The sequence below is a fragment of the Myxine glutinosa genome, chromosome 10 (genome assembly GCF_964187855.1).
Source record: "Myxine glutinosa chromosome 10, kmMyxGlut1.1, whole genome shotgun sequence".
In the NCBI taxonomy this organism is placed as follows: Eukaryota; Metazoa; Chordata; class Myxini; order Myxiniformes; family Myxinidae; genus Myxine; species Myxine glutinosa.
In genome coordinates, this window is record NC_136270.1 from 34,973,204 (window position 1) to 35,000,584 (window position 27,381).

The 27,381-nt window shown below is 44.2% G+C and overlaps 1 protein-coding gene across 4 annotated transcripts in view; it reads left to right on the forward strand.

Moving 5' to 3' along the window:
• Window positions 1–4,219: 4,219 nt before the first annotated feature.
• The window catches only part of ANKH (ANKH inorganic pyrophosphate transport regulator), a 93,868-nt gene continuing 70,706 nt past the window's right edge, over window positions 4,220–27,381 (forward strand). For 2 of the 4 annotated variants that reach the window (XM_068127469.2, XM_068127471.2), the window contains exons 1-4: window positions 4,220–4,597; window positions 11,208–11,424; window positions 19,312–19,430; window positions 22,805–22,888. In XM_068127469.2, coding sequence (XP_067983570.1) covers window positions 4,511–4,597; window positions 11,208–11,424; window positions 19,312–19,430; window positions 22,805–22,888 — 507 coding nt within the window. In that variant the 5' untranslated portion in view covers window positions 4,220–4,510. Of the gene's footprint in view, window positions 4,598–11,207; window positions 11,425–16,742; window positions 16,826–17,273; window positions 17,363–19,311; window positions 19,431–22,804; window positions 22,889–27,381 lie in introns of those variants that run through there. The other 2 variants (XM_068127472.2, XM_078785550.1) reach the window with 1 other exon arrangement.

The following is a 27,381-nucleotide window of genomic DNA, read 5'->3' on the forward strand; positions in this document are numbered from 1 at the left end:
AACTCTCTCAGACCCTGATTTTTTTTTAATGCCGTGAACACACTTTAGTCACAACATAACAAATATCATTTGTGCCAAATTTGGTCGCAATCCCATCAGCGGTTTTGGAGAAGTTTGAAGTATTTATACGGACGGACTCGGGGTCTGAGGGGGCTAGAGGGTCTAAGGGGGCTTATGGGGGTCAAAGTGGATCCAGGTTTGACCCCTCCCAAAATAGGGGAAAATAATTGTTTTTTCCTCCGAAACTACTCACACTATTTCGATGAAACTTCACCACAACCTTAATCACCCATGATGTACCAATGTTTGTTCAAGGCATTACAAAAATTGGGGTCTGAGGAGGTATATGGGGTTGGGGGGAATGGGAGGGGGGGGGGAGGTGTTCCTTCCAAGATTTCAAGATAGGCTTTTTTTGTTTGTTTTTGGATACAGAATCGAGGCTCGTGTAAGATCTAACACATTGAACATGAAAACATGCACATACAATACACATATAACATGCAATGAAGGGAGCAGGACTGGAGACAAGAGGGGGAGAGAGAGGGAAGCACACAAGCACAACAGTGGAGAACAAGGACGTCGGTAGATCTGTGGAAGGGGGAGGGCTGGGGGAGGAGGAAGGGGTACACGGTATAAAGCAAATGAACACTTCTAGGAATTTCAGGAAAGAAGTTGGAGATTGAAATAGGCGGATTTGGGGTGTTTTAACGGGGGTAGAAAGATCAAGGTTTTGGATGGGGGAAGATAAGAGATGGTGGTGAACAGCTGTTTTAAAGACCTGGAGGGAGGAGTGGGATTGGAGAGAGTGGGGGAGTTTGTCCCAGAGGTGGGAAAAAGAGGCATGAAGGAGTGAAGGTGAGCAGATAGTCTTGATTTTGGTAGTTTCACCAGGCGAGGGTTGCTGGCAAATCTTGTTCCTCCTGAAGGAGTATTACGGCAACCATTGAAATTGGTATAAAATACCTTCAGTCGGTGCAGTATATTGTTTATTCTACCAGGTGAGCGCCAGGGGTATTGCCCCTATGTTTCGGAGAGGGGCTGGGTGTGAAGAAGGATGAAGGGTGAAGGGTGAGAAATGAAACTCCTGAGAATGCATGACCCCCTAACATCCCTTCCCTCCTCCCCGCTCTGATTGTGACGTCACGACTCTGCCAGGCCTTTCACAGGTCCTCATTCGTACCTATACAATTCCTATTTATACCTTTTTGTCTTGCACAATTTTAACTATGGTTAGTACAATATGGCCGATTTTATCTCCTTCATTAAATGACAATTGATCCATATTTGATAATGCGGTGAATTTTTCACCAGTTAACTAATCAGACAACACACACACAACAACAGGCATTTTAAGGCCATTTTCCCTGCTGGAGCAGGGGTTCGCCAATTAATCAGACAACACACACACAACAACAGGCATTTTAAGGCCATTTTCCCTGCTAGAGCGGGGTTCGCCAATTAATCAGACAACACACACACAACAACAGGCATTTTAAGGCCATTTTCCCTGCTAGAGCGGGGGTTCACCAATTAATCAGACAACACACACACAACAACAAGCATTTTAAGGCCATTTTCCCTGCTGGAGCGGGGGTTCGCCAATTAATCAGACAACACACACACAACAACAGGCATTTTAAGGCCATTTTCCCTGCTGGAGTGGGGGTTCGCCAATTAATGAGACAACACACACACAACAACAGGCATTTTAAGGCCATTTTCCCTGCTGGAGCAGGGGTTCGCCAATTAATCAGACAACACACACACAACAACAGGCATTTTAAGGCCATTTCCCCTGCTGGAGCGGGGGTTCGCCAATTAATCAGACAACACACACACAACAACAGGCATTTTAAGGCCATTTTCCCTGCTAGAGCGGGGGTTCGCCAATTAATCAGACAACACACACACAACAACAGGCATTTTAAGGCCATTTTCCCTGCTGGAGCGGGGGTTCTCCAATTAATCAGACAACACACACACAACAACAGGCATTTTAATGCCATTTTCCCTGCTAGAGTGGGGGTTCGCCAATTAATCAGACAACACACACACAACAACAGGCATTTTAAGGCCATTTTCCCTGCTAGAGCGGGGGTTCGCCAATTAATCAGACAACACACACACAACAACAGGCATTTTAAGGCCATTTTCCCTGCTGGAGCGGGGGTTCGCCAATTAATCAGACAACACACACACAACAACAGGCATTTTAAGGCCATTTTCCCTGCTGGAGCGGGGGTTCGCCAATTAATCAGACAACACACACACAACAACAGGCATTTTAAGGCCATTTTCCCTGCTAGAGTGGGGGTTCGCCAATTAATCAGACAACACACACACAACAACAGGCATTTTAAGGCCATTTTCCCTGCTAGAGCGGGGGTTCGCCAATTAATCAGACAACACACACACAACAACAGGCATTTTAAGGCCATTTTCCCTGCTAGAGCGGGGGTTCGCCAATTAATCAGACAACACACACACAACAACAGGCATTTTAAGGCCATTTTCCCTGCTAGAGCGGGGGTTCGCCAATTAATCAGACAACACACACACAACAACAGGCATTTTAAGGCCATTTTCCCTGCTGGAGCGGGGGTTCGCCAATTAATCAGACAACACACACACAACAACAGGCATTTTAAGGCCATTTTCCCTGCTGGAGCGGGGGTTCGCCAATTAATCAGACAACACACACAACAGGCATTTTAAGGCCATTTTCCCTGCTGGAGCGGGGGTTCGCCAATTAATCAGACAACACACACCCAACAACAACAGGCATTTTAAGGCCATTTTCCCTGCTAGAGCGGGGGTTCGCCAATTAATCAGACAACACACACACAACAACAGGCATTTTAAGGCCATTTTCCCTGCTAGAGCGGGGGTTCGCCAATTAATCAGACAACACACACACAACAACAGGCATTTTAAGGCCATTTTCCCTGCTCGAGCGGGGGTTCGCCAATTAATCAGACAACACACACACAACAGGCATTTTAAGGCCATTTTCCCTGCTAGAGCGGGGGTTCGCCAATTAATCAGACAACACACACACAACAACAGGCATTTTAAGGCCATTTTCCCTGCTAGAGCGGGGGTTCGCCAATTAATCAGACAACACACACACAACAACAGGCATTTTAAGGCCATTTTCCCTGCTAGAGCGGGGTTTCGCCAATTAATCAGACAACACACACACAACAACAGGCATTTTAAGGCCATTTTCCCTGCTGGAGCGGGGGTTCGCCAATTAATCAGACAACACATACACAACAACAGGCATTTTAAGGCCATTTTCCCTGCTAGAGCGGGGGTTCGCCAATTAATCAGACAACACACACACAACAACAGGCATTTTAAGGCCATTTTCCCTGCTAGAGCGGGGGTTCGCCAATTAATCAGACAACACACACACAACAACAGGCATTTTAAGGCCATTTTCCCTGCTAGAGCGGGGGTTCGCCAATTAATCAGACAACACACACACAACAACAGGCATTTTAAGGCCATTTTCCCTGCTGGAGCGGGGGTTCGCCAATTAATCAGACAACACACACACAACAACAGGCATTTTAAGGCCATTTTCCCTGCTGGAGCGGGGGTTCGCCAATTAATCAGACAACACACACACAACAACAGGCATTTTAAGGCCATTTTCCCTGCTGGAGCGGGGGTTCGCCAATTAATCAGACAACACACACACAACAACAGGCATTTTAAGGCCATTTTCCCTGCTAGAGCGGGGGTTCGCCAATTAATCAGACAACACACACACAACAACAGGCATTTTAAGGCCATTTTCCCTGCTGGAGCGGGGGTTCGCCAATTAATCAGACAACACACACACAACAACAGGCATTTTAAGGCCATTTTCCCTGCTGGAGCGGGGGTTCGCCAATTAATCAGACAACACACACACAACAACAGGCATTTTAAGGCCATTTTCCCTGCTAGAGCGGGGGTTCGCCAATTAATCAGACAACACACACACAACAACAGGCATTTTAAGGCCATTTTCCCTGCTAGAGCGGGGGTTCGCCAATTAATCAGACAACAATGAATGAAATATTCCTTCGATTTTTCACAACGGCAAAAAAAATTCTTATAATTACTCGGAACATGTGATGAGATGAATCGGAACATGATGCTGAATTTGAAGAATGCATGACTGCTGGTATCATTGAATGAATGAATGAATGATGAATGAATGAATGAAACGCGTTGACAGGGAGGAGTGAGACTGGTGTGGCGCGTACGTGTTGTCGGCGGAGTCTGGAGCGTGGTGCTTGTGATGGTTTGGATGAGCAGCGCAGGTCGCTCTGTAACTGATCCACGGTCGAAATGACCCCGAAGGTGCGTTGTGCGGCCATTGGTGCTGCGGACCGGTTGCTGACACACGACCGGATGGCGTAGCGCAGCGGGGCCACAACACGTCCGATCTGAGTCCGGGGGTTGCGGTGGCATTTCATGACACCTGGATAGACGAAAGACCGGGCAGCTCGCAGCCATGGGCGGATTACACCACTACTGGCATATCTTCAGATTTATCATTCCACTCGGAGTTACCAGCGTTGCCATCGACCTTGGAGAACAGGTAGTTGGGAACACCGCGCATTGTGTGTTGTCTCCGGCACGTGATCTTGTGCTCGGAATGACGTTTTATTCCATTGGAATGTTTTCGTCCTATTTCTGGAGGTGCGCGTGTATTGAAGTAGTCGGCCCGATACCATGGTCGGTAGTCGGTGGTGTAATGGTTAGAGCGTCCGCACTGAATCTGGGAGGGCGGGGGTTCGAATCCCGAGCGAATGATACCATGGTACGTGCTGCTTCGTTGCTCGACGCTCAGCATCCAAGCAAGGATGATGAACTCATGCTGCATTTGCAGTAAAATAATAAGAACAGGGAAAGGTGAGGGGGGTCAAAGATCTCTCTCTTTGAAGTTTGACTTCAAGTTGTTTTTTTTTTCCATGAACCAGACTTTGGGTGGCTAATTGGATGGATATTGGTGGGAAAGGAGAGTTGCAACATTGGAAGAGCATGAAAAACCTGAGTTTTTTTGCACCCAAATGGCTGCACTATTGGAAGAGCATGAAAAACTGTTTTTTTGCACCCAAATGGCTGCACTATTGGAAGAGCATGAAAAACTGTTTTTTTGCACCCAAATGGCTGCACTATTGGAAGAGCATGAAAAAACTGTTTTTTTGCACCCAAATGGCTGCACCATTGGAAGAGCATGAAAAAACTGTTTTTTTGGAAGGCTGCACTATTGGAAGAGCCAAACGTAGTTTTTCTCCTCTGTTTTTGAAATTTCGATTTCTCAGGGCTCTAAGTCTAAGTGGTTAAAGGGGTATTATTACCTTCGCCACCAAAGGTCGATGGAGGTTATGTTTTCACCCCTGTCTGTCTGTCTGTCTGTCTGTCTGTGAACAGGGTATTTCAAAAAGTTGTGAACGGATTCGTATGACATTTGGCAGAAAGGTAGCGTATGTGACAAGGACAAAATAATTTGATTTTGGTGAAGATTCGGATCCAGCTAGTAGATTTTTAAAAGTGATTCTTCACCATTGGGAGATAGGGCCAAAAACGATATACAGCAGGATATCTCAAAAAGTTGTGACGGATGATTTTGATTAAATGTGATTTTGTATTGTGATTTTCTGGTCTACTCTGGGATACAAAATGTAAACTGTTCACCTGGCGGAGGTATGCTCTCTACTGAGTGCCGTTCTTGTTCACACTGTGAACATTGCTTGACGGGATGTCCCCCAAGATGCCTAACATGTCATCACCCGCGAGTCGCTGAACAAGATGAAAACATTCCACCGCATCGATTAATGCAATTGGCTGTCCCCCTTTTCCCCATTGAAACAATGATCCGACATTCCCGGGATTTTCCTTGACATTCATGGGATTTTCCGCGAATCGGGAACCTCTCCCCCATTTTTACCATTCAAATAATGCCCCCACATTTCCGATTCCGACATTTGCGGTATACATATACATATACATGTTGTTGAATGCATCAATCTCATTGAGGGATGATTGATTGGAAAGACAGCTAACAATGGTGGTATCATCCGTGTACTTAAATTTACACACTTCTTTGAGAGCCGCACATCAATTGGTGCACAGAATGAACAGTAGAAATGATAATACACAGCCTTGTGGGGCAGCAGTATTCAAGATTGATGCCTTTGATCGACTACCATTCACCTCCACTTGCTGAAGACGTTATAGTAAAAAATAATTCCACCCAGAAAGATATGGAGGTTCAGGCGTGACTGGTATGGCCTGACTTGAGCACCTTGATCCTGACACACAGTTTCACATTTTACGGGGTTTCCTGGAACATCAAGTCTAGCATAAAAGTCACTCGATTCATCCGCAAATTTGGAATCGGGAACATTAATGGGTAATCTACCATCCTTCACCTTCTCGTTCGCCTCCAAACGTTACGAGGATCACCATTGTGTAGTTGTTCTATCTTATCCCTGTAGGCCCGTTTACACTTGGCGAGCCAGAGCGCACGCAGTTCCTTCTTAGCTACCCTGAGGGTGCAGCCATCCTTCTGTAGGAGAATGCACATTTTTTTTATTGATCAAACCAGCCTTCACTTTAGCAGTAACCCAAGGTTTGCTATTGGGAAACATATGCATGGTTCTCTCTGTGGTCACAAGGTTCTCATAGAACTTCACGTTGTCTGTGATAGTTTCAGTAAGTTAATGTAGGTCCTCACAGGAGTCAAAAAATACATCCCAGTCTGTGCACAAGAAACAGGCCTTCAAGTGTTCATTATTTTCTGCTGTTCTATTTTAAGCTTTTTGTACAGAACAGGCATTCTTTTCAACTTTTGTCTTTACTTAGGCAAGAGATGGACCACCTTAGGGTCTGATTGCCAGATTGCAGGAGCACACTTCACCACATAAGCTTGTTCAATGTTGCCGTGAGATTTGTCCAACATCCTGTTACCTCAGGTAGCAACATTCACGTTCTGATGAAGTTGAGGAAGTTTCTGACCGAGGTCACGTCTATCGAAGTCTCCAAGAATCAGGATGGATTGAGCCATTGAATGGGCGGTCACCCTATGCTGACTTTCAGTGATTCGTTCCGATGCACATTTAAAGTCCGGCCCTGGTGTGTATGCCAGGATAATAGTGCACTAACCAAATTCTCATGGTGGGTAGTAGGGTCGGAAAGACACAGTCAGTAACTCAATGTCCTACAAACAATACCGTACATGTACCATAAAATCCTACATCATCCCCTTCACAAAGCCATGTCTCTGCGAAACACCCGATGCGGTCCGATAGTACCAGTCAAATTCCAGTAGGTCATCCAGTTCATTTATTTTGTTCTTCATCGAGTGAGAGTTAATCAAAGTCAAAACAGCCAGGGATACTTTTGATTGCTGCTTTTAAGCCACTGACTAAGACTTGCACGAGAACCACGTTTTTTTTTGTTACGGCGTAGCCCATAAGGCAAAGCCGTCTGGAACAGTATTTGTCCGTCTGTATGTATGTATGTCCCCTCAAACATACACCAATCAGAGCTGACGATCTGGACACATAACAGGGGTGATGTGATGTCATTATGGCAGTACGGCGGCTGACTCCGCACACATGCCATTTTGATTCCAATTTCGTTCAGGCTGGACATATCGTTGAACCTGTCATATATCCTTGTTGAATCTGTCATATCCTTCAGATATGAAATCTTTCCTCTTCTCCAATGGCTTGATCTCTGATCATCAATTTGGTTTCAGACCTGGACACTCCACTCTGGACATGCTGCTTCTGCTTTCTCAACAATGGATGGAGGTCCTCAATGCCAAACAGGAAATTAGAGCAGTCTCCCTTGACATATCACGTGCCTTCGATACGGTCTGGCACCCCGCTCTGCTCACCAAACTCTCCTCTTTTGGTATCCATGGAAATCTCCACGCATGGCTGGCGGACTTCCTCTCTAGTCGTAGTCAACGTGTGGCCCTGAATGGGTTTCTCTCATCTCCTCTTCCTGTTCAGGCTGGAGTTCCCCAAGGCAGTGTTCTGGGCCCTGTGCTTTTTCTGGTCTTCATCAATGATCTCTCTGACTCTCTTGAAAATCCTCTCTATCTCTTTGCTGACGACTCTACTCTCTGTCGCTCCATTCTTCATCCCTCAGATCGGCAGTCTGCAGCCTCCTCACTCTCTGCAGACCTTGACAAAATCACAGACTGGGCAAACAAGTGGAACATGTCTTTCAATCCTGACAAATCTCACACTCTTACGATGTCTCTCCGAAAAGACCGACTGGACAACCCTCCCATCCACTTTCTGAATAATACTCTCCAAGAAGTTCTGTCACTCAAGCTTTTGGGTCTCACTATCTGCCATGATCTTTCCTGGGAAAACCACATTTCAAATCTGGCCTCCAAAGCCAGTCGCCGACTGGGCATCCTCCGTCGTGCGAAGTCCTTCCTTGGCACACCTGAGCTCCTCACCACATACATGGCTTTCATCCACAGCTCAATGGAATACTGCTCTCCCCTCTGGGCTGGTGCTCCTGCCTCACACCTAGCTCATCTTAACGCTGTTGAAACCAAAGCATTCAGAATCATTGGAATCTCCCACGATGAAGCTAAGTCCAAGGGCCTCTCACTCACTCACCGCAGGCAGGTTGGTGGTCTTTCCGTCTTCTACCGACTCCTCTCTGGCCTTGCCCCCCCAGCTCTCTCTGGGCTCTGTCCCGCAAATATTCCTACAGGTCGCACAAGATCTGCCTGCAACCCTCTTATGGTTAAACTGCCAAAATCAAGACTCTCTGCTCACCTTCACTCCTTCATTCCTCTTTTCTCCCACCTCTGGAACAAACTCCCTCACTCTCTTCAATCCCACTCCACCCTCCAAGTCTTTAAAACAGCTGTTCACCACCATCTCTTATCTTCCCCCATCCAAAACCTTGATCTTTTCTACCCCCGCTAATTTCACCCCAATTCCACTTTTTTGAAATACCAACTTCTGTCCAGGAAGTCCTTGGTGTCCTTGTGTTTTATACTTCTCCCTCCCCCCCCCCCCCCCCCTTCCCATGCCTCCTCCCCCCGGGCCCTCTCCCTTCCACACATCTCCCTGCTCTCGGATGTTGTGTTTGTGTGCTTCCCCTTCTCCCCATCTTGTCTTCCGCTCCCTCTTTTTGGGTATTTTGTTTGTCTGGTTGATTTGTTTGTGAAGTAAATGTTAGCTCTTTTACGAGCCTCGATTCAGTATACAAAAACAAAAAAAAATATCACAATCTGCATGCTCTACCTTTACGTTTTTCAATCAGTGTGAAACAAACAAACTGATTGTTAAAATGATCATCAAATATCGAAAGCATAGGCGTTACGGGGCTTCCAACGACACAGTACTTATAGGCCTTAGGCTTCATGCCTTCATGGCTCACCTTCAGGCCACTTCGGACAATCACCATGCTCTACCTTGACGTAGATGTTTCAATCAATTAGGGCAATCACCATGCTCTACCACCATGCAAATCTTTTTAATACTTACATCATTTACTAACTTGTATCCCCACCCAGGTCATACTATCCTCTTCAACTAAAGTATCAAACAAGCCCAGCTACGCCGCTGTTAAGACTTTCGGTCTTGTTTTTCCTTATTACTGAGAGCACCATTTTCAAATGTCAGGAACACAACATCCCTGCATAACACCACCAATACCGTTGGAATGCAGGTTCAGCAGGAATTCATGAGTGTACGTGAGATCGCCATCTTTGGAAAAACTTCCGTGAAGTCTCTCCCCTCCGGGAGTGGGGAGAGACTTCACAGAAGCTTCACATTATCCTGCCTCACATCTTGCTCAGCTTGATGCCGTGGAAACCAAGGCCTTCAAGATTTTTGGAAACTCATGCATTGAGACAAGACTATGGGCCTATTATTTCACCATCACAGACAGGTCGATGGTCTACCACCTCCTTTCTGGTCTTGCACTCTCTGCTCTTTAGGTGCCTCATCCCATCCCACCCACCTCAGGTTTCTGCAGGGCACACACGGTCCACCATCAATCACTTTCTGGTGAAACTACGTAAATCAAGGATCACTGCTCACCTCCACTCATTTGTTCAATCTCAATCCGACAATAAACTATCAGATTACCGTTTCATCAATGGGTGCATCGTCTGTCGGATGGGACATTAATATGGGGGTCTGTCTGCCTGCCTGATTTGCTGGTGGATGTGAAAGATCATATGCTGTGTTTCGCAAAGGGTTGATGAGCATGCTGGCAAAATGACCAGATTTTATTCCTGCGTTTGATTTTTGCTGAAAAGGCGAGGGCAAACCACCAGTTGTAATCCTTGCCAATAAGCTGCTTCAGCCATGCTGACCTGACTTTAGGCACTAGACCACCACAGATGGATGGACTAGTATGCAGTGTGTGTAAATGCCTTCACTATAAAATGACTTGGCACCCACTTGCAACCATGTATGTTGTAGTTGGATTTCAAAATGAAGTCCATGAAGGACACTCTTGAAGAACTCCCCTTAACCCTTCCTCTCGCTCTCCCGAAAAAGAAAGAGGAAGTCTGATGGTCATGATAACGGCTCTCGTACAATAAGTTTTACTACTTGGTGCTCTTTTGTACCGATGGCTTGTTTTTGCCATCTCTGTAAAGTTGGTGAGTAACCGGTAAGTGTTGAGATGTTTTTACATTTACACAGGCTATGATTTTGTTTCTGTGCCACACAATATTTACAAGTAAATTAGGAAGCATTGCTTTGGTAGGTGATTTTTGTGCAATCAAGCTGAATGAACATCAATGTAGCAATGCACAGCAACCAAATATTTATTTGAGTTTGAGTATTAAAATACCAGACTCGAAAGTGCATTGGTTAGATAATCGACAGCTTTTGGTTCTGGGAGGTCGGAGGTGCGAACCACCTGGCCGAGTCATACCAATCATGCTAGACTTAAAAAGCAGTATGTGCTGCTTCCTTGCTTGACGCTCAGCATTTAAAAAGGATAAAGCACGGACAAACACCCATAGGTTGGCAACCATTGCGCAGACTACAAACCATTACAAAGGCAACCATTACAAAGCAGAAATTACCATTACAAAATTGCCACATTGAGGGGCCCAATGGCCTCCTCCTGGATCAAAGTTCCTCCTCAGGTAACTTATAAATGATATTAACCCAGAAATAAATTATTTTGCGCTTGATCTATTGCAGGCACTGAACCGTGGCATTGCGGCTGAGACACGTGACTCTGTGGAGATGCTGGCGAGCTATGGCCTGGCCTACACACTCATGAAGTTTTTCACAGGACCCATGAGTGACTTCAAAAATGTGGGCCTAGTGTTTGTGCGCACCCAGCAGGAGCGACTCAAAGCACTCGGCTGCATGGTGGCTGCGGGTCTCATCGCCGCAGTGGTGCAGATCCTTATTGGTGGGCTTCCAATGAGTGCAATCATCCTAGAAATACTGGATAAACACATGTGTACTTCTTTCTGCAAGCATCCAGCAGCCACAAAATGAGGCGTTCTAGCTTTTTCCTGATATGTCTTCACACTGCAATCCAATCTCTTTTACTATAACAAGTAATTTTAAAATATATACAGGTTGCCTTTAAGCTAAGTAACACTAGAGCCACAAGCATTTGATATTAGGTTTATTTGCTGATTGGCTAGACATGCATGTACCAGCCTAATAGTTCCCAAAGTATTTTATTTGTATTGGCAACTAATTCTGCGAGCTTATTTGGCTACTCGCAACTTTCACTCTTTGCGCAAAGCCAATCACACTCTGGAGTGCTTGGTCCATGTGGATGCATGGTGAGGGCATTGCCTCATATTCACATCTGGTGCACACAACCATCAGGTACGAGTGTCGTTCAAAAGGTTATTGGAATGGAGATACGTTGGTCTAAGAAATGCCAACTTTATTTCTCGATATACAAATGCATCAGGAAGTCGGTCGATTTATTTTGCAGAGATTGGACCGGACACTCCATTGGCTCAATACAACATGAATCTACAAAGATAAAACTTAACAACCTATAAGTTACCTATCAATTATCTGCAGATAATTTTCCATCCAATAGCTGATTAAACTTTGGGACATCAACACTGAAATAGAAAAATTAGAAACCCAAAAGTGCCAGGTTGTTATTCTTCTTCTTCTTCTTTTCTGACAGGCTAACTCCAAATTGGTTTAAGCTAAGAACTTTGTTTAAGCACCAATCTACTGCATTTTATAGTGGGAAGGTGCAAACTGATCGAAATTTTAATAGCTTGAAAGAATTCCACGAAAAGTATGCAGAACTGCATTCCTTTGCAAAGGAATAGGATCGAAATAGAGGGGTGGGCGGGACTACGACTGTCAATCAGCCTGATGGGGTGGAGCCGTGGCACACTTTTGCTCAAGGGCCAATCAAACCTATATGGGTGTGGTTAACGGTGGAATATTCGGTAGATTTCTATCCGATGTACTCTGGGTCACTCACTGGAGGTTGATTGGCTGTCTCCGTGTAACTGCACTGTTCATGCAGGGCAGGCACGGGGCCAATCGACAGCAACACACACATATTTCTATAAAGTACGTACTATTTAGAATGCTACATCATCTTATAAAGAATATACAGTGCCATTACGTGAGCACGTCTATAAAGTTTATACTACAACATTTGTAAATTGGTGGTACAACATGGTTAATAAAGGTGCTCTTGTCACATACTCTTGGCAAAACACTTTCAAAGCAGAAATTACCATTACATAAATTTAGTCATTTGATTAGTTTCAACAAAGATTGTATTCCGCTTCAAATTCCCCTTCTGTACCCATCTCATTTCACCCGAAAGTCGTAGGGGTCTTTAAAAAAGGACTTTGGGGTCTAAAGTGTCTTATGGGTCTTATTATGGGTCTTATTTAAAGGCTGAGTTGGTGGATGAAAATACCCTAAGGACAATCCCAGGGTACTTGTTCTGTGTGCCAAGTGTGGTGGTTGTCCGCCGAGCAGTCTTTGAAAAAAAATGCAGACATGCAAACATAGACGACGAATTTTACTTATTAAAAATAAATAAATACATACTGAATATATCACGGTGGTATTTTGCAAAAATTAATAAATATAAATGTTGGTATTTCTTTGACTATTCATCTCGTTATGAGAACTTTTGGAACACCCCAAGTACTCTGCGATGGACTCGTTCATGTAGGATTTTCTCCTTCCACCCGAACAGTGCCCATATTCCGCCGAGTAGAACATGCTCGATCATTCGAGCAATTGGTGAACAATTATATAAAGGCTGGTTACATCATATATGTGTCTCGCAATAGCTGCATGGAGTTTCCATACATTTTTTTTTTTTTTTAACATACGCCCTCCCCAACCTTCCCCTCCCCCGTTGCCACTCCAACCCCATCCCGTCTTCCCATCCCGTCTTCAGTTGTCATACCCTTCCTCCCGTCCATGGTACACGGAATCTTGTGGTGAGGCAGTTTCCCTGAAACAACTTGCCTTCGCCTCCTGGAAAGCAAATCCAACGGAAGGCAATCTCATTTCCTTTCACAAAGCCCAGAATAAGTGTGTGTCCACCCTCAGGAGAGCCAGGAAACAATATCTCTCTACTCTCAAGAGTGAACTCTCTTATCTGTCTCCCTCTTCCAAATCCTGGTGGTGTCTGGTCAAATCTGTTTCTGGTGTTTGTTCCCCCTCCATCCCCTCCCTTACCTCAAACGGCTACACGGCTGACTCCCCACGTGAAAAAGCTGAATGCCTCAACTTTGTGTTTGCCACAAAATCTTGTGTTCCAAACCCATCCCTCTCTGTACCCACTGTACCCCGTCATACCCAGCTGTTCCTGGACATTGTGTCCGTTTCTCCTGACAAGGTAGAGAAGTTTCTGTCAATCCTCGACTCTGATTCTGCAACAGGAACTGACGGCATCAGCCCACGGGTCCTCAAATCCTGCTCTGCCGCTCTTTCACACCCTCTCTCTGTTCTCTTCACCCTCTCTTTTGCTCAAGGTCATCTGCCTTCAACTTGGAAATCAGCCAACATTACCGCTGTAAACAAAAAGGTGCAAAAACACATCCTTGCAACTACAGACCAATCAGCCTGCTCCCAATCATCAGCAAAGTCATGGAATCCATCATTGCTTCAGATATCAAATCCTTCCTCTTCTCCAATGGCTTGATCTCTGATCATCAATTTGGATTCAGACCAGGTCGCTCTACTCTGGACATGCTGCTTCTGCTTTCTCAACAATGGATGGAGGTCCTCAATGGCAAACAGGAAATCAGAGCTGTCTCCCTTGATATATCACGTGCCTTCGATACGGTCTGGCACCACGCTCTGCTCACCAAACTCTCGTCCGATACTATGGTATCCATGGAAATCTCCACGCATGGCTTGCAGACTTCCTCTCTGGTCATAGTCAATGTGTGGCCCTGAATGGATTTCTCTCATCTCCCCTTCCTGTTCAGGCTGGAGTTCCCCAATGCAGTGTTCTGTGCCCTGTGCTTTTTCTGGTCTTAATCAATGATTTTTCCGACTCTCTGGAAAATCCTCTCTATCTCTTTGCTGATGACTCCACTCTCTGCCACTCCATACCTCATCCCTCAGATCGGCAGTCCGCAGCCTCCTCACTCTCTGCAGACCTGGTCAAAATCACAGACCGGTCAAACAAGTGGAACATGTATTTCAATCCTGACAAATCTCACACTCTCACGATGTCTCTTCGAAAAGACCGTCTGGACAACCCTCCCATCTACTTTCTCAACAATCCTCTCCAAGAAGTTCTGTCACTAAATCTCTTGGGTCACACAATCTGCCATGATCTTTCCTGGGAAAAACACATTTCCAAGCTGGCCTCCAAAGCCAGTCGCCGACTGGGCATTCTCCGTCGTGCGAAGTCCTTCCTTGGCACACCTGAGCTCCTCACCACATACAAGGCTTTCATCCGCAGCTCAATGGAATACTGCTCTCCCCTCTGGGCTGGTGCTCCTGCCTCACACTTCGCTCGGCTTCACGCTGTTGAAACCAAAGCTTTCAGAATCATTGGAATATCCGGCGATGAAGCCGATTGTGAGGGCCTTTCACTCACTCACCGCAGGCAGGTTGGTGGTCTTTCTGTCTTCTACCGACTCCTCTCTGGCCCAGCCCCCCCAGCCCTGTCTGTGCTCTGTCCCCCAAGTATACAAAAAAAAAAAAAAAAAAAAAAAAAAAAAAAGTACTCCTGAACTCCCCCAAATACAAGTACTCCCCCAAGTACTCCTGAAATACCGACTTCTTTCCTGGAAGTCCGAGCAGTGTCCATGTGTTTTTTTTCCTCTCCCATCCCCCACCCCGTTCACACGCCCCTCCCCCCAAGCCCTCACCCTCCCACAGATCTCCCGATGTCCCTGCTCTCAAATGTTGTACTTGTGTGCTTCCCCCTCTCTCCCCATCTTGTCTCCCGCTCCATTTATTTCGTCTGATGTGTCCGTTTTTTCTATCATTAATGTTTGCTCTTACACGAGCCTCGATCTTGTATACAAAAAAATGAAAATAAAAAACCCCTCAAATCCTGGTGAGTTGGGTGATTCAGTTGTGCACCCAAATAAATTGGCTGGACAACTGAAGAGCAGATTCTATTTTTCAGATTACTTTTTAACACTTTAGTAGTGAAATAAGAGAAATAGTGTGAATGCATTTAATCGTCACCTGAAAGACACTTGACGTTTACATCGCTTGTGAACATATCGTGATTGTATAGATTGTAAGCTGATACTTGCACAGATGAATCTCCTCAGTTTGTGACCTGTTTAAGTTGCATATCTTCACATCTTTGCCAAAACAATTTTTTTGTTGTTGTTTTTTTTGTATACCAGATCGAGGCTCGTGAAAGAGCTAACATTAATCAAACAAAAAGTCAAACCGACACATAAAACACAAAATAAGGGGAGCGGTAGACAAGATGGGGAGAGAGGGGTAAGGACACAAACACAACATTTGAGAGCAGGGACCGAGAGAAATGTGGGAGGGAGAGGGCTTGGGGGGAGGTGGGAGAGGTATAAAACATATGAACACTGCAAGGACTTCCAGGAAAGAAGTTGGAAATTCAAAAAAAGTGTGTCTGGGGTGAATTAGCGGGGGTAGAAAAGATCAAGGTTTTGGATGGGGGAAGGTTTTGGATGGTTTTGGATCAAGGTTTTGGATAAGAGATGGTGGTGAACAGCTGTTTTAAAGACCTGGGGGGAGGAGTGGGATTGAAGGGAGTGGGGGAGTTTGTTCCAGAAGCGGGAGAAAAGGGGAATGAAAGAGTGAAGGTGAGCAGAGAGCCTAGATTTTGGCAGTTTAACCATAAGAGGGTTGCTGGGAGATCTTGTGCGATCTTCAGGAATATTAGGGGGACAGAGCACAGAGAGAGAGAGGTGGGGGAGCAAGGCCGGAGAGGAGTCGGTAGAAGACAGAAAGACTACCAACCTGGACCGAGGAAGCCTGAGGCAAGGCCGCACACGCGCGGCAAACGGAAACGGTTAATTTATGAAAGATTAACACCGATAAACTTCCTCGGGACACACTATAGGTTCACACACCGAAAGATAAATACAGTTTCGACAAAATACAATTGTGAACAATAAGTAAACAATTGAAATACTCCTACTGTATGTACTCTGTAGACATATTTGGCAACAGGACGGGGCTCATCACATTACTTTTGCCACCGAAGGTGGATAGTGATTACGTTTTCACCCCTGTCTGTCTGTTTGTTTGTCTGAACAGGATATCTCGAGGTTATGGATGGATTTGGACGAAACCTGGTGGACAGGTTGGACGTTTGGAAAGGAAGAACTGATTCAATTTTGGTGAAGATCCGGATCTGGATCCGAGTATTTATTATTTATTTTTAAAGTGATTCTTAACCATTGAGAGATAGGGCCAAAAATGATACATAGCATGGTGTTTCAAAAAGTTGTGGAGGAGTTGGTTAGGTGACAAGAACAAGCCGATTCGATTTTGGAGATCCGCATCCAGATCTGGCCTATCGGTAGGATGGAAAACATAAATTGTTCAGCCTGACGGAAGTATGCACTCTACCGAGTGCCGTCATAGTTGAACATGTAGCCACATGCAACAGTGATCTCAACAGACACGCTTTGATGGGAAAAATTGCAAGAAATCAGCAATGTGGGAGAAACACCTGTTTCAATTTGAGGAGTGTGATGGAAGATGCACATTTTTTTTTTCCTCCACGTCGGATTCAATGACTTTTTTCTGGCGCTGCAAGTGAGATGAAACATTTGTCGTGTGCAGGAAATAGAAGAGAACTGAACACGATGGTTAAACACCCTAAATGCTGCAACTTGTACAATCATTCCATAGCACGCGATTCAACGTGAACGGTAACTATTTGCTTCAACGGTTCTGGCATTCCATTTTGGCATGCGGAGTTATTCCTTACGAACAAATTTAACAGAAAACGCATCGGAATTTCCTCCTCATTGCAGCATAAAGTGTTTACCCTCATTCCATGAGTGGACGAGTGTTTGTGGGACCTGATGTGTGATTGAAACATTCCAGTTAAACTGACTGCTGAAGATTTGCAAAACCTTAAGGAGAATATTTCTCTCCTATGGAGCGGAGGCCATGAGGGCCTTGAGAAAGGCAGAGGAGAGATTTGCTGGAGAGGGCTGGTGGGGATCTCCGTGATGGAAAGGAGTTTCAAGAAACGACCCGTGTGTGTTTGTTGGGACATGTGTTCAGGATGAAAGGGAAAAATGTGGTCAGGCAGGTCTTTTGATATGGATGCAGATGGCAGGAGAGGGAAATGTCCAAAATTGAGGTGGTGCAGATGGACGTGGGGAAATAGGGGTGCAGAGAGGGTGCTCGGGATAGAGAGATCTGGAGAGGCAAAATTAGTGTGGTGGAACACCCAAGAAGGTTGGATTAATTAGGTCCATTGTGTAGTAGTACTAGTAGTAGTTAGTTATACTACTACTACTACTTCTACTACTACTACTACTACTACTACTACTACTACTACTATTACTACTACTATGACTATTACTATTACTACAACTATTACTACTACTATTACTATTACGACTCCTATTACTACTACTATTACTACTACTATTACTATTACTATTACTACTACTATTACTACTCCTATTACTACTACTATTACTACTACTATTACTATTACTACTACTATTACGACTCCTATTACTACTACTATTACTACTACTATTACTATTACTATTACTACTATTACTACTACTATTACTACTACTATTACTACTACTATTACTACTCCTATTACTACTACTATTACGACTCCTATTACTACTACTATTACTACTACTATTACTATTACTATTACTACTACTATTACTACTCCTATTACTACTACTATTACTACTACTATTACTATTACTACTACTATTACCACTACTATTACTACTACTACTACTACTACTACTACTACTCATACAACAACATTAAGCCAAATTTAACAAAATTATGTTGGCAGGGGTAGTATCCAAAGGGCTGATGAATTGCGGAAATGACTAGAATCTTATAAAACACATAATTTGAACTTTGTTACCTCCACCACCCAAGGTGGATGGAGGTTATGTTTTCACCCCTGTCTGTCTGTTTGTTTGTTTATCTGTGAACAAGATATCTCAAAGTGTTGTGGACGGATTCGGACGAAATTTGGCAGAGAGGTAGCAGATGTGACAAGGACGAAATAATTAGTTTTTGGTGAAGATCCAGATCCAGGTCTGGCTTGGAGAATTTTTTAAGTGATTCTTCACCATTGGGAGATAGGGCCAAAAACTATACATAGCAGGATATCTCAAAAAGTTGTGGACGAATTTGGACGAAACTTGGTGGACTGGTTGGGTGTCTGACGGGGACTAATCGGTTCGATTTTGGTGAAGATCTGAATATGGATTCAGATGCGAGAATTATTAAATTTCTAAGTGATTCTTCACCATTGAGAGATAGGGCCAAAAGCGATATATAACATGATATTTTAAAATGTTATGGACGAATTATGACTAAACTTGGTGGACGAGTTGGTTAGATTTTGGTTCAGGTCCGAATCCAGATCAGGCCTATCAGTGGGATACGAAACACAAACTGTTCAGCCTGGTAGAGGTTTGTGCTCTACCGAGTGCTGTTCTAGTTTTAATTGTATTTGTCGATGTCCTCACATCCCCTCAGTTTAATTGGTAAATATGCTTTCAGAATTATTTTTAACATACGTATGTTACAATTGAACTGCAGTTCATTGTTATTGCCTCTTCGGAATAAGTCTTTCTTGCCTTCCCTATTGTTGCCGCAGCCTCTACAGCTCTTGGTTACTACATCATCAACCGCCTTCATCACGTCGATGGAAACGTGGCCAAGAGAACGCGTCTGGCATTTCTCTATCTTGCTGGTTACCCACTAATTGATGCTGTGGTTAGTTTTTACCATTAATGTTACTAGTGAGGTACCCATGCTACGCATGGGTGGGAGGCCAGGAGCAAACGGAAAATGCAGAAACTGCGAATGCTAAAGCATGAAACCAATACATTCCACATTCCTGTAGCACCTTCAGTCACAGGTCAGACATGGACAGCAAGTTCGTGAAGGACTTCCACGAAAAACGGGTACATTTGTTCCATACTCAGTCAATGGCGAATCTGCATATGGCGATCCGCGATTTCACGTTCAGAAAGTAGAAACCATCACAGCATGTCGTCATTCACTTGAACTCGATATCTCTTTTTTCATTCCAAACAGCATAACTCCAATCACAAATTATATAACATTAATATAAAAAATAAACTTTTAACAACATTCGTGACATAAACAAATATTTAAATCCTGATGTGAAGTTCCGTACGGTTGGGTGAACACAATTACGAATTCAAAATCGTAATTGTATTCACTCAATTCCAATCATCAATTGATACTTTAACAAAACGATTAACACGATTAACGTTTAACGATTTAACATTACGATTGAATGACGGTTGTATTGGGATATTATCAAACCCACGCATTGCCGTCATCTGTCCACTTCCGGATTCGCTGCAGGTTCGTAATTCTCATCAAAATCTAAACAGTATTTGTAGAATTTCAACAAGAGCCACATCACTGTTCATATCGGTAAATATTATTCCATCGTGTTTGGAAAAATTGGAAAATTGGAAAATTGGAAAACTTGGCAAAACAATATAGCCTATTTTACTCCCAGGGGTCCCAGGAATACCCACCCAAAATATTGTTGCGACCGGTTCAGCCGTTTTTGCGGTACCTTCGAACGGACAGACGGACATTTGGTGAATTGTAGTAAGGTCGGGAGATTGTCTAGATGTGAGGAGCTCCTATGTATAAAACTAGAGGTTCCAGTACAGGGAACCTGAACTCAACTGGTCTATATCAATATGGTTAGAATATGCATAATAGAACCACAAACTACAGACTTGGCATTTAATATGGAATATATATTTTTTCTTGACTTGGGTTTACTTTATTAACTCAGTATATCAATCTGGTGAGTTTCTTTTACACTTTGGTGATTTATTTGTTAAAAGAACCATGTCACTGATTGTCTGTCGCAGCAAGAAGTCAACAACAGGATTATATCACAGGTGGCGTGGCAAAATGTACAGACAGGTGCATTTGACGATTGGCTTCACAGTCGGGTATACAAGGGTTGTTGCGTTCTGTATTAGTGGAAAACAACTGCTGCACGTCTCCAAAAGTTATTGCCGCTTCCTCTGGAGATGGTCCGTCAACTCGACAATGCTGTTTGTCATGGAGTGGTGGCTTTACGAAATTACAGCATGAAAGAGCGTGCTCTTGCTCGGCAGTATGGCATCACTCAAGCTCAGGTGTCAAAGATCCTGAAACGAAATGCTCAGAGGGGTGTCCCTACTCCAATACCGAGGCCAGGACGTCCCCGCAGAACCACAAGGAGGGATGATCGCCAGCTGCACCGGTTAGTCCGCAATGGCCGTACCAAGTCAGCTAATCGGCTGAGGGCTGAGTGGCAGCAACTGACAAATGTGCCTGTATCCAGAAGGCGAGTCAACCAACGACTGGTTCAAGCAAGCTATCGTGCCAGGCGTCCCCTGAGAAAGCCACGCCTGACCAGACAACACAGCCAGCACTGATTGCAGTGGGCCAGAGAGCACCGTCAATGGCAGCCAGGACACTGGAATCACGTGACCTTCAGTGACGAGTCTAGATTTCTGGTCTGTCGTCAAGATGGCCGCGTCCGAGTGCGCAGACAAGTGCATGAAGCCTACAACAAAGATTGTATAGTGCCAAGAGTCCAAGCTGGAGGTGGTGGGGTGACCGTTTGGGCTGCTTTTCATGCAGGGGGCAAAACTGACCTGGTTGTTCTGAATGGAAACCTGAACCAGTTCAAGTACAGGGCCATTCTGGAAGAAACATTGCTTCCATTTGCTCGTGCAGCCTTTCGAGGAAACTTTGTCTTCCAAGATGACAATGCACGGCCTCATCGTGCTCGCATGATCCAACACTTTCTTGCTGACCGTGGTGTAGAGCATATGGAGTGCCCTGCCATGTCCCCGGATATGAATCCGATAGAGAACTTGTGGGCAGAATTAACGCGTCAAATCGACCACTTGGACCAGCAGCCGACCTCTGTGCGTGAATTGCAGCAGGCTATTGTAACTGCATGGCAAGTGATTCCTGTCCAAACCTTGGCAAATCTCGTGAACAGCATGCCTCAACGTGTACGTGCTCTCCTGAATGCTCGTAGGGGTTACACGAAGTACTGAACTGTAATTTTACTGTCTGTAATCCCAGTCGTAATTTAACTTTTGTTTTTGTTAAAAAAAATTTTGGCTAATGTGCAAAATAAAGAGATACTTCTGGAAAACGCACAGAAGTTCAACACAGTACTGTCCATGAATTGAGTTAGATATCAGTTTACATGACTTTCAAGGATCAATTTCTTTGTTTCGAAATGTCAAATGTGGTTTTTGTTTCTTTTAAAGGTCACATTAACAAAATCTAGAATAATTTCAACATAATTCCAATGAACTTTTGGTTCTAAGACATCTTGAAAAGTAAGTTCACCCCCACAAAAAAAATATTCCATATTAAATGCCAAGTCTGTATATAGTTGATGTAACTTGTGGAGGAAGTGAACTCGTGTAATTGGGGAACTGTTGGAGGAAGTAGTTGTTTGGAACGGTGCAGCTTGTGATGAGTTGTGGACAGGACATGTTTTATTGAGTGAGTCGTGGACATTTATTTATTTTTGACTTCCGATATTGACTTTTGTACGAATGCCATAATTACAAATGCAGATCATAGAATCCGAAACATTTGCTGTTCGTCCTAGAAGGTAGGTACATCAATAAATTGGTAAACAATGGTGTATTGTTGCGAACATGTTCATTGTGTTCTGTCTATCCAGAATATCTATAGCAGCAAATTAACAATGAGGGCTTTTTACTCCGTCAAAGCACCGACGTTTTCCTTGACTGTCGTTGGTTCATCTGAGCAGCAGTTGATGCCGTGCGGGATATTTATTTTTCCTGAGACGTCACTTAACATCAAGGCATGCGGCGATTGAATGACTTTCTAGCTCCGGAAGTCTATTTGTCAATGTTGATTATCATGTGCATGTTGTGTTCACATGGATTCTGTGTATCATGACAATTATATACTCAATCGTTCATTCTTAACCTTGGGAATTTATTTATTTATTTTAAAACTGAGTTCACTTTTTCTGTTTTATAATGTTTTTGCTTTTTTCATTGCAATTGTTTCCTCACTATTATCTCCATCTGCTTGTTTATTGTTCTCAGTGTTGGATTCATGTGGGGATACTTTTGAAGCACAAGTACAGTCTCGTGGTGGGCTGTGCTTCTGTGACGGATGTTGGCGCTCAGGTGGGTACGTGTCGAGTAAGCATACATATTCTCTACTGCGGTATATTGCTCAGCAAAATGAGAATCCCTATGGGATATGAGTACATTGCAGTATTTCGGGATCGCCTCGTGTACTGCAAAAGTTATCTAATTGTTCATGACAAAGCAGTTGAATCATTCTTGTAAGTTCAAGAGCTCAAGTTGGTCTGTTTAGCATTTCCTTTTTTAGTACGTAGCTCGTGATGCTGGGATACCCCAAGTTAAAATGGTGTATTGCCCATTGCAGTTAATTGTTTATTTGTTTATTAAACATTTGATAAACAAAATACCATTACATAAATTATTTTATTTGCGTATTTATTTGCGTAATTATTACATAAATTCATAAGTTTATTTGCCCATTGTCCTTGTGATATGCATTCTCATGTATGTGTGACTTGTGAATGTCTGCAGCTGTAGAGGAACCCAGGTCGGGTTTGAAACAGCAAAAGGCTTGATTCTTTTTCGTTGCTTTATGTAGCTTTATTTGGCTTGACTAGGGGGCCCGTTGGTCCATTGGACCAAATTTTCATTGGTCTTCATTGGGTCATTTTGGGTCTTTTGGATCATCAGGGTCTTTTGGGCCTTTGGGGTCTTTTAGGTCCATGGTGTCTTTTGGGTCCTCAGGGACTTTTGGGTCATCTGGGTCTGTTGGTTCCTTGGAGACTTTTGAGGATTCGGGGTCTTTTGTGTCCTCATTGTCTTTTGGGACCTTGGGAACTTTTGGGTCTTTTGAGTCTTTGGGGTATTTTGTGTCTTCTGGGTCTTTTGAGTCCTCTGGGTCATTAGGGTCTTAAGGATCTTAAAGGGTCTTCAAAGGTCGAATGGGTCTCGGCAGTAAAATTAGTTTAAAGGTACATTTCAATAGTACGTAATACGTAATTAATAGACACAAAAAGTATAACACACACACACACACACACCTCATCCATTTATAGTAGCAGAGCAAGAGGGATTAACTATAAATATTCTAGCCACCTACAGATAATTGATTTAAATATTTTAGCCACCTACAGATAATTGATTTGGTGATAACTAATTGGTTTTTCCCTTCAATTACGAGGGAGACGTGATTGGGTCTTGATCTACATATATATCAAGACCCAATCCAAGTGTATTATTTCCTCATTGTCATCATTCAACCATCCTCCCATTGCATAAAGCCAAAATTGTTCTGCTTAATCTCGTTTTGGTCTTGCATTAAACTTTGATCTGCAATTAATTTCAGCTTGTTTGTTAGCCACAGTGACTGAATGAATGAATGAATGATCGTTTTAAGGCCATTTTCCCCGCTGGAGCAGGAGTTAGCCTTGCGGGCCCCATGACAATCATGGTTCCCTGTTTGAGGCAATGTTTTTATGGCCGGATGCCCTTCCTGACGCCAACCCTTGGTCGCCTCTTACAATGCGCAGGTACCTATTCTAAACCGGGGTACACACCGTGATCATTCATCCCAGCAAGCTGGTACTCAATTTACCGACCTTGAAGGATGACAGGCTGAGTCAACCCCCACTGGCGTTAATTCAGCGATCGATCAGGATTCGAACCCAGGATCCTAGGATCCCAAGCCGACACCCTAACCACTAAGCCAACACCAGACTGATTCCAAGAACTTGGATGTTAACAAGGGTTAACAAAATGATATTGTCATTCATGTTTATTAAAATATGTATACCGCACCTCCCCAAATCTCCCAATGTACAATTCCATGAAGCTTATGCGTGATGAAAATGTTTTTGAACCCAAATATCTGACTTTTTTTTTTTTTCTTGTATACAGAATCGAGGCTCGTGAAAGAGCTAACATTTATTTCACAAACAAATCAAACAGACAAACAAAATATATAAAAAGAGGGAGCGGTAGACAAGATGGGGAGAGAAGGGGAAGCACACAAACACAACATTTGAGAGCAGGGACATCGGGAGATGTGTGGGAGGGAGAGGGCTTGGGGGGAGGAGGCGTGGGAAGGGGGGGTGGGGGGGTGGGAGAGGTATAAAACACAAGGACACCAAGGACTTCCAGGACAGAAGTTGGTATTTCAAAAAAGTGGATTTGAAGTGAAATTAGCGGGGGTAGAAAAGATCAAGGTTTTGGATGGGGGAAGATAAGAGATGGTGGTGAACAGCTGTTTTAAAGACCTGGAGGGAGGAGTGGGATTGAAAAGAGTGAGGGAGTTTGTTCCAGAGGCGGGAGAAAAGAGGAATGAAGGAGTGAAGGTGAGCAAAGAGTCTTGATTTTGGCAGTTTAACCATAAGAGGGTTGCAGGCAGATCTTGTGCGACCTGTAGGAATATTTGGGGGACAGAGCCCAGAGAGAGCTGGGGGGGCAAGGCCGGAGATGAGTCGGTAGAAGACGGAAAGACCACCAACCTGCCTGCGGTGAGTGAGTGAAAGGCCCTTGGAGTTAGCTTCATCGCGGGAGATTCCAATGATTTTGAACGCTTTGGTTTCAACAGCGTGAAGACGAGCTAGGTGTGAGGCAGGAGCACCAGCCCAGAGGGGAGAGCAGTATTCCATTGAGCTGCCGATGAAAGCCTTGTATGTGGTGAGGAGCTCTATTCTATCCACAGCAGGATATCTCAAAATGTTGTGGACGGATTTGGACGAAACTTGGTGGACAGGTTGTGTGTGTGAAAGGGAAGAATCAATTCAATTTTGGTGAAGATCCGGACCCGGTTCTGGCTAGTAGAATTTTTAAGTGATTCTTCACCATTGGGAGATTGGGCCAAAAACGATATATAGCAGGATATCTCAAAAAATTGTGGACGGATGATTTTGATTCAATGTGATTCTGTATTGTGATTTTCTGGTCTACTCTGGGAAACAAAACGTAAACTGTTCACCTTGCGGAGGTATGCTCTCTACTGAGTGCTGTTCTAGCATTACTGAAGAATTTGGTTCAGGGAAATGGCCTTTCAAACGATTTATTTTTTTGAACATTATATAGAAAAACTTCCAAAGATTATATAGAAGATTATATAGATTATATAAAACTTTTTTTTAAATTGTTTTTTCACTTTTCAGAAAGTTATCTCGAACACGGCTTTTAATGTTTTTGTACAAGTTGAGGCCCATGGAAGAGCTAGAACACAGAACAGAAAGTACAGTTGAAAGCAGGAAAACACCAATGTCAGATTAGAAGGACATACTAGCGATACTTGGAGGAATAATTCATGAGAGCTGTAATGAAAATCAGTTCCACGACATTGACCTGATAGTAGGTTTAATGACAATTTGATCTCTGGCAACATCCTGTAAAAATACAATCATGCAATATATCAGGATCTTGGAATCATGGAGAAAGTTCAGTAATATCAATCAATGCAAGCAAGCCTAGATTATCTACGTATACGCACCACCCGAGTCTACATGTCATAGATTAAATGTCACAGGAGGTGAGGAGCTTCTTACTTCAGCACAATGTCGCTTCTAGCTATACCACCCCGTATCGGCCACAGGCGAATGGGCAGGTCGAACGCTTCAATGGGATTATATGGAGGGCCGTCACGCTAAGCCTTAGGTCCCTCGGCCGGGGCCTAGATAAATGGGCCTGGTCGTAACCTGCAGCGCTGAACTCAATCGGGACTTTACTGTGTACGGCCACCAACCAGACTCCTCACGAACGGATGTTTCATCACCCGATGAGCTCGGGTAGTATCCGACCTTTACCTAGTTGGCTTGCTGAGCTGGGGCCGGCCTACCTCAAACGTGCGGTTCGCACGAGCAAGTATGATCCACTAGTGGATAAGGTGCAGGTACTCCAAGCTAATCCCGAGCATGCTCGCGTGTTGATGGCTGATGGACGCGAGTCCACTGTCTCCGTACGCCACCTGGCCCCTTGCAGGGCCATCGACACTTGCGGGGACATCGACGAACCAATTTACGAGTCTATGGACTCTCCCGTGGCTCCGCCTATGGAGCATCTGCCGTCCATCCCGTCGCCAAATACACCCCTGCCTGTAGGCACTGTGGTGCCCCCTCCATCGCCTGCCTCAGGCAACATCCATCCGAGTCTACATGTCATAGATTAAATGTCACAGGAGTGTCTCGGAGCGACGGTCGTCCGAGTTCTTATAGACGCTTCTCAGTGGTTGGAGAGAGCATCACACCTGGGTTCAACTTAGATACATTTTCATTACAAGAGCAAGTGGAGAGGAAGGAAGACCCAGGGGGTTAACAAGCTGAATAGAAGCTCAAACAGAAAAGGGGGCTGAAAGAATACCAAGGGAAACCGGGGATGAAATGGCAATGGAACAAAAAAATTGAAGGTGGGTGGTGGGAGGTAGCTTGGTGAGAATGAATAAGAGTAGAAAAGATAATGAGTAGGGATGGGGAAGGATGCGTGACTTAAGGAAGTGAATAGTCAGCCTAAAGCCCTGGATGGAAGACTGAGGATGTTGGTTCCACAAGTTAGAGAAAAGAGGAACGAATGAGTGGAATTAAGCAGTGAGCCTGGATTTTGGGAGTTTCTTCCGA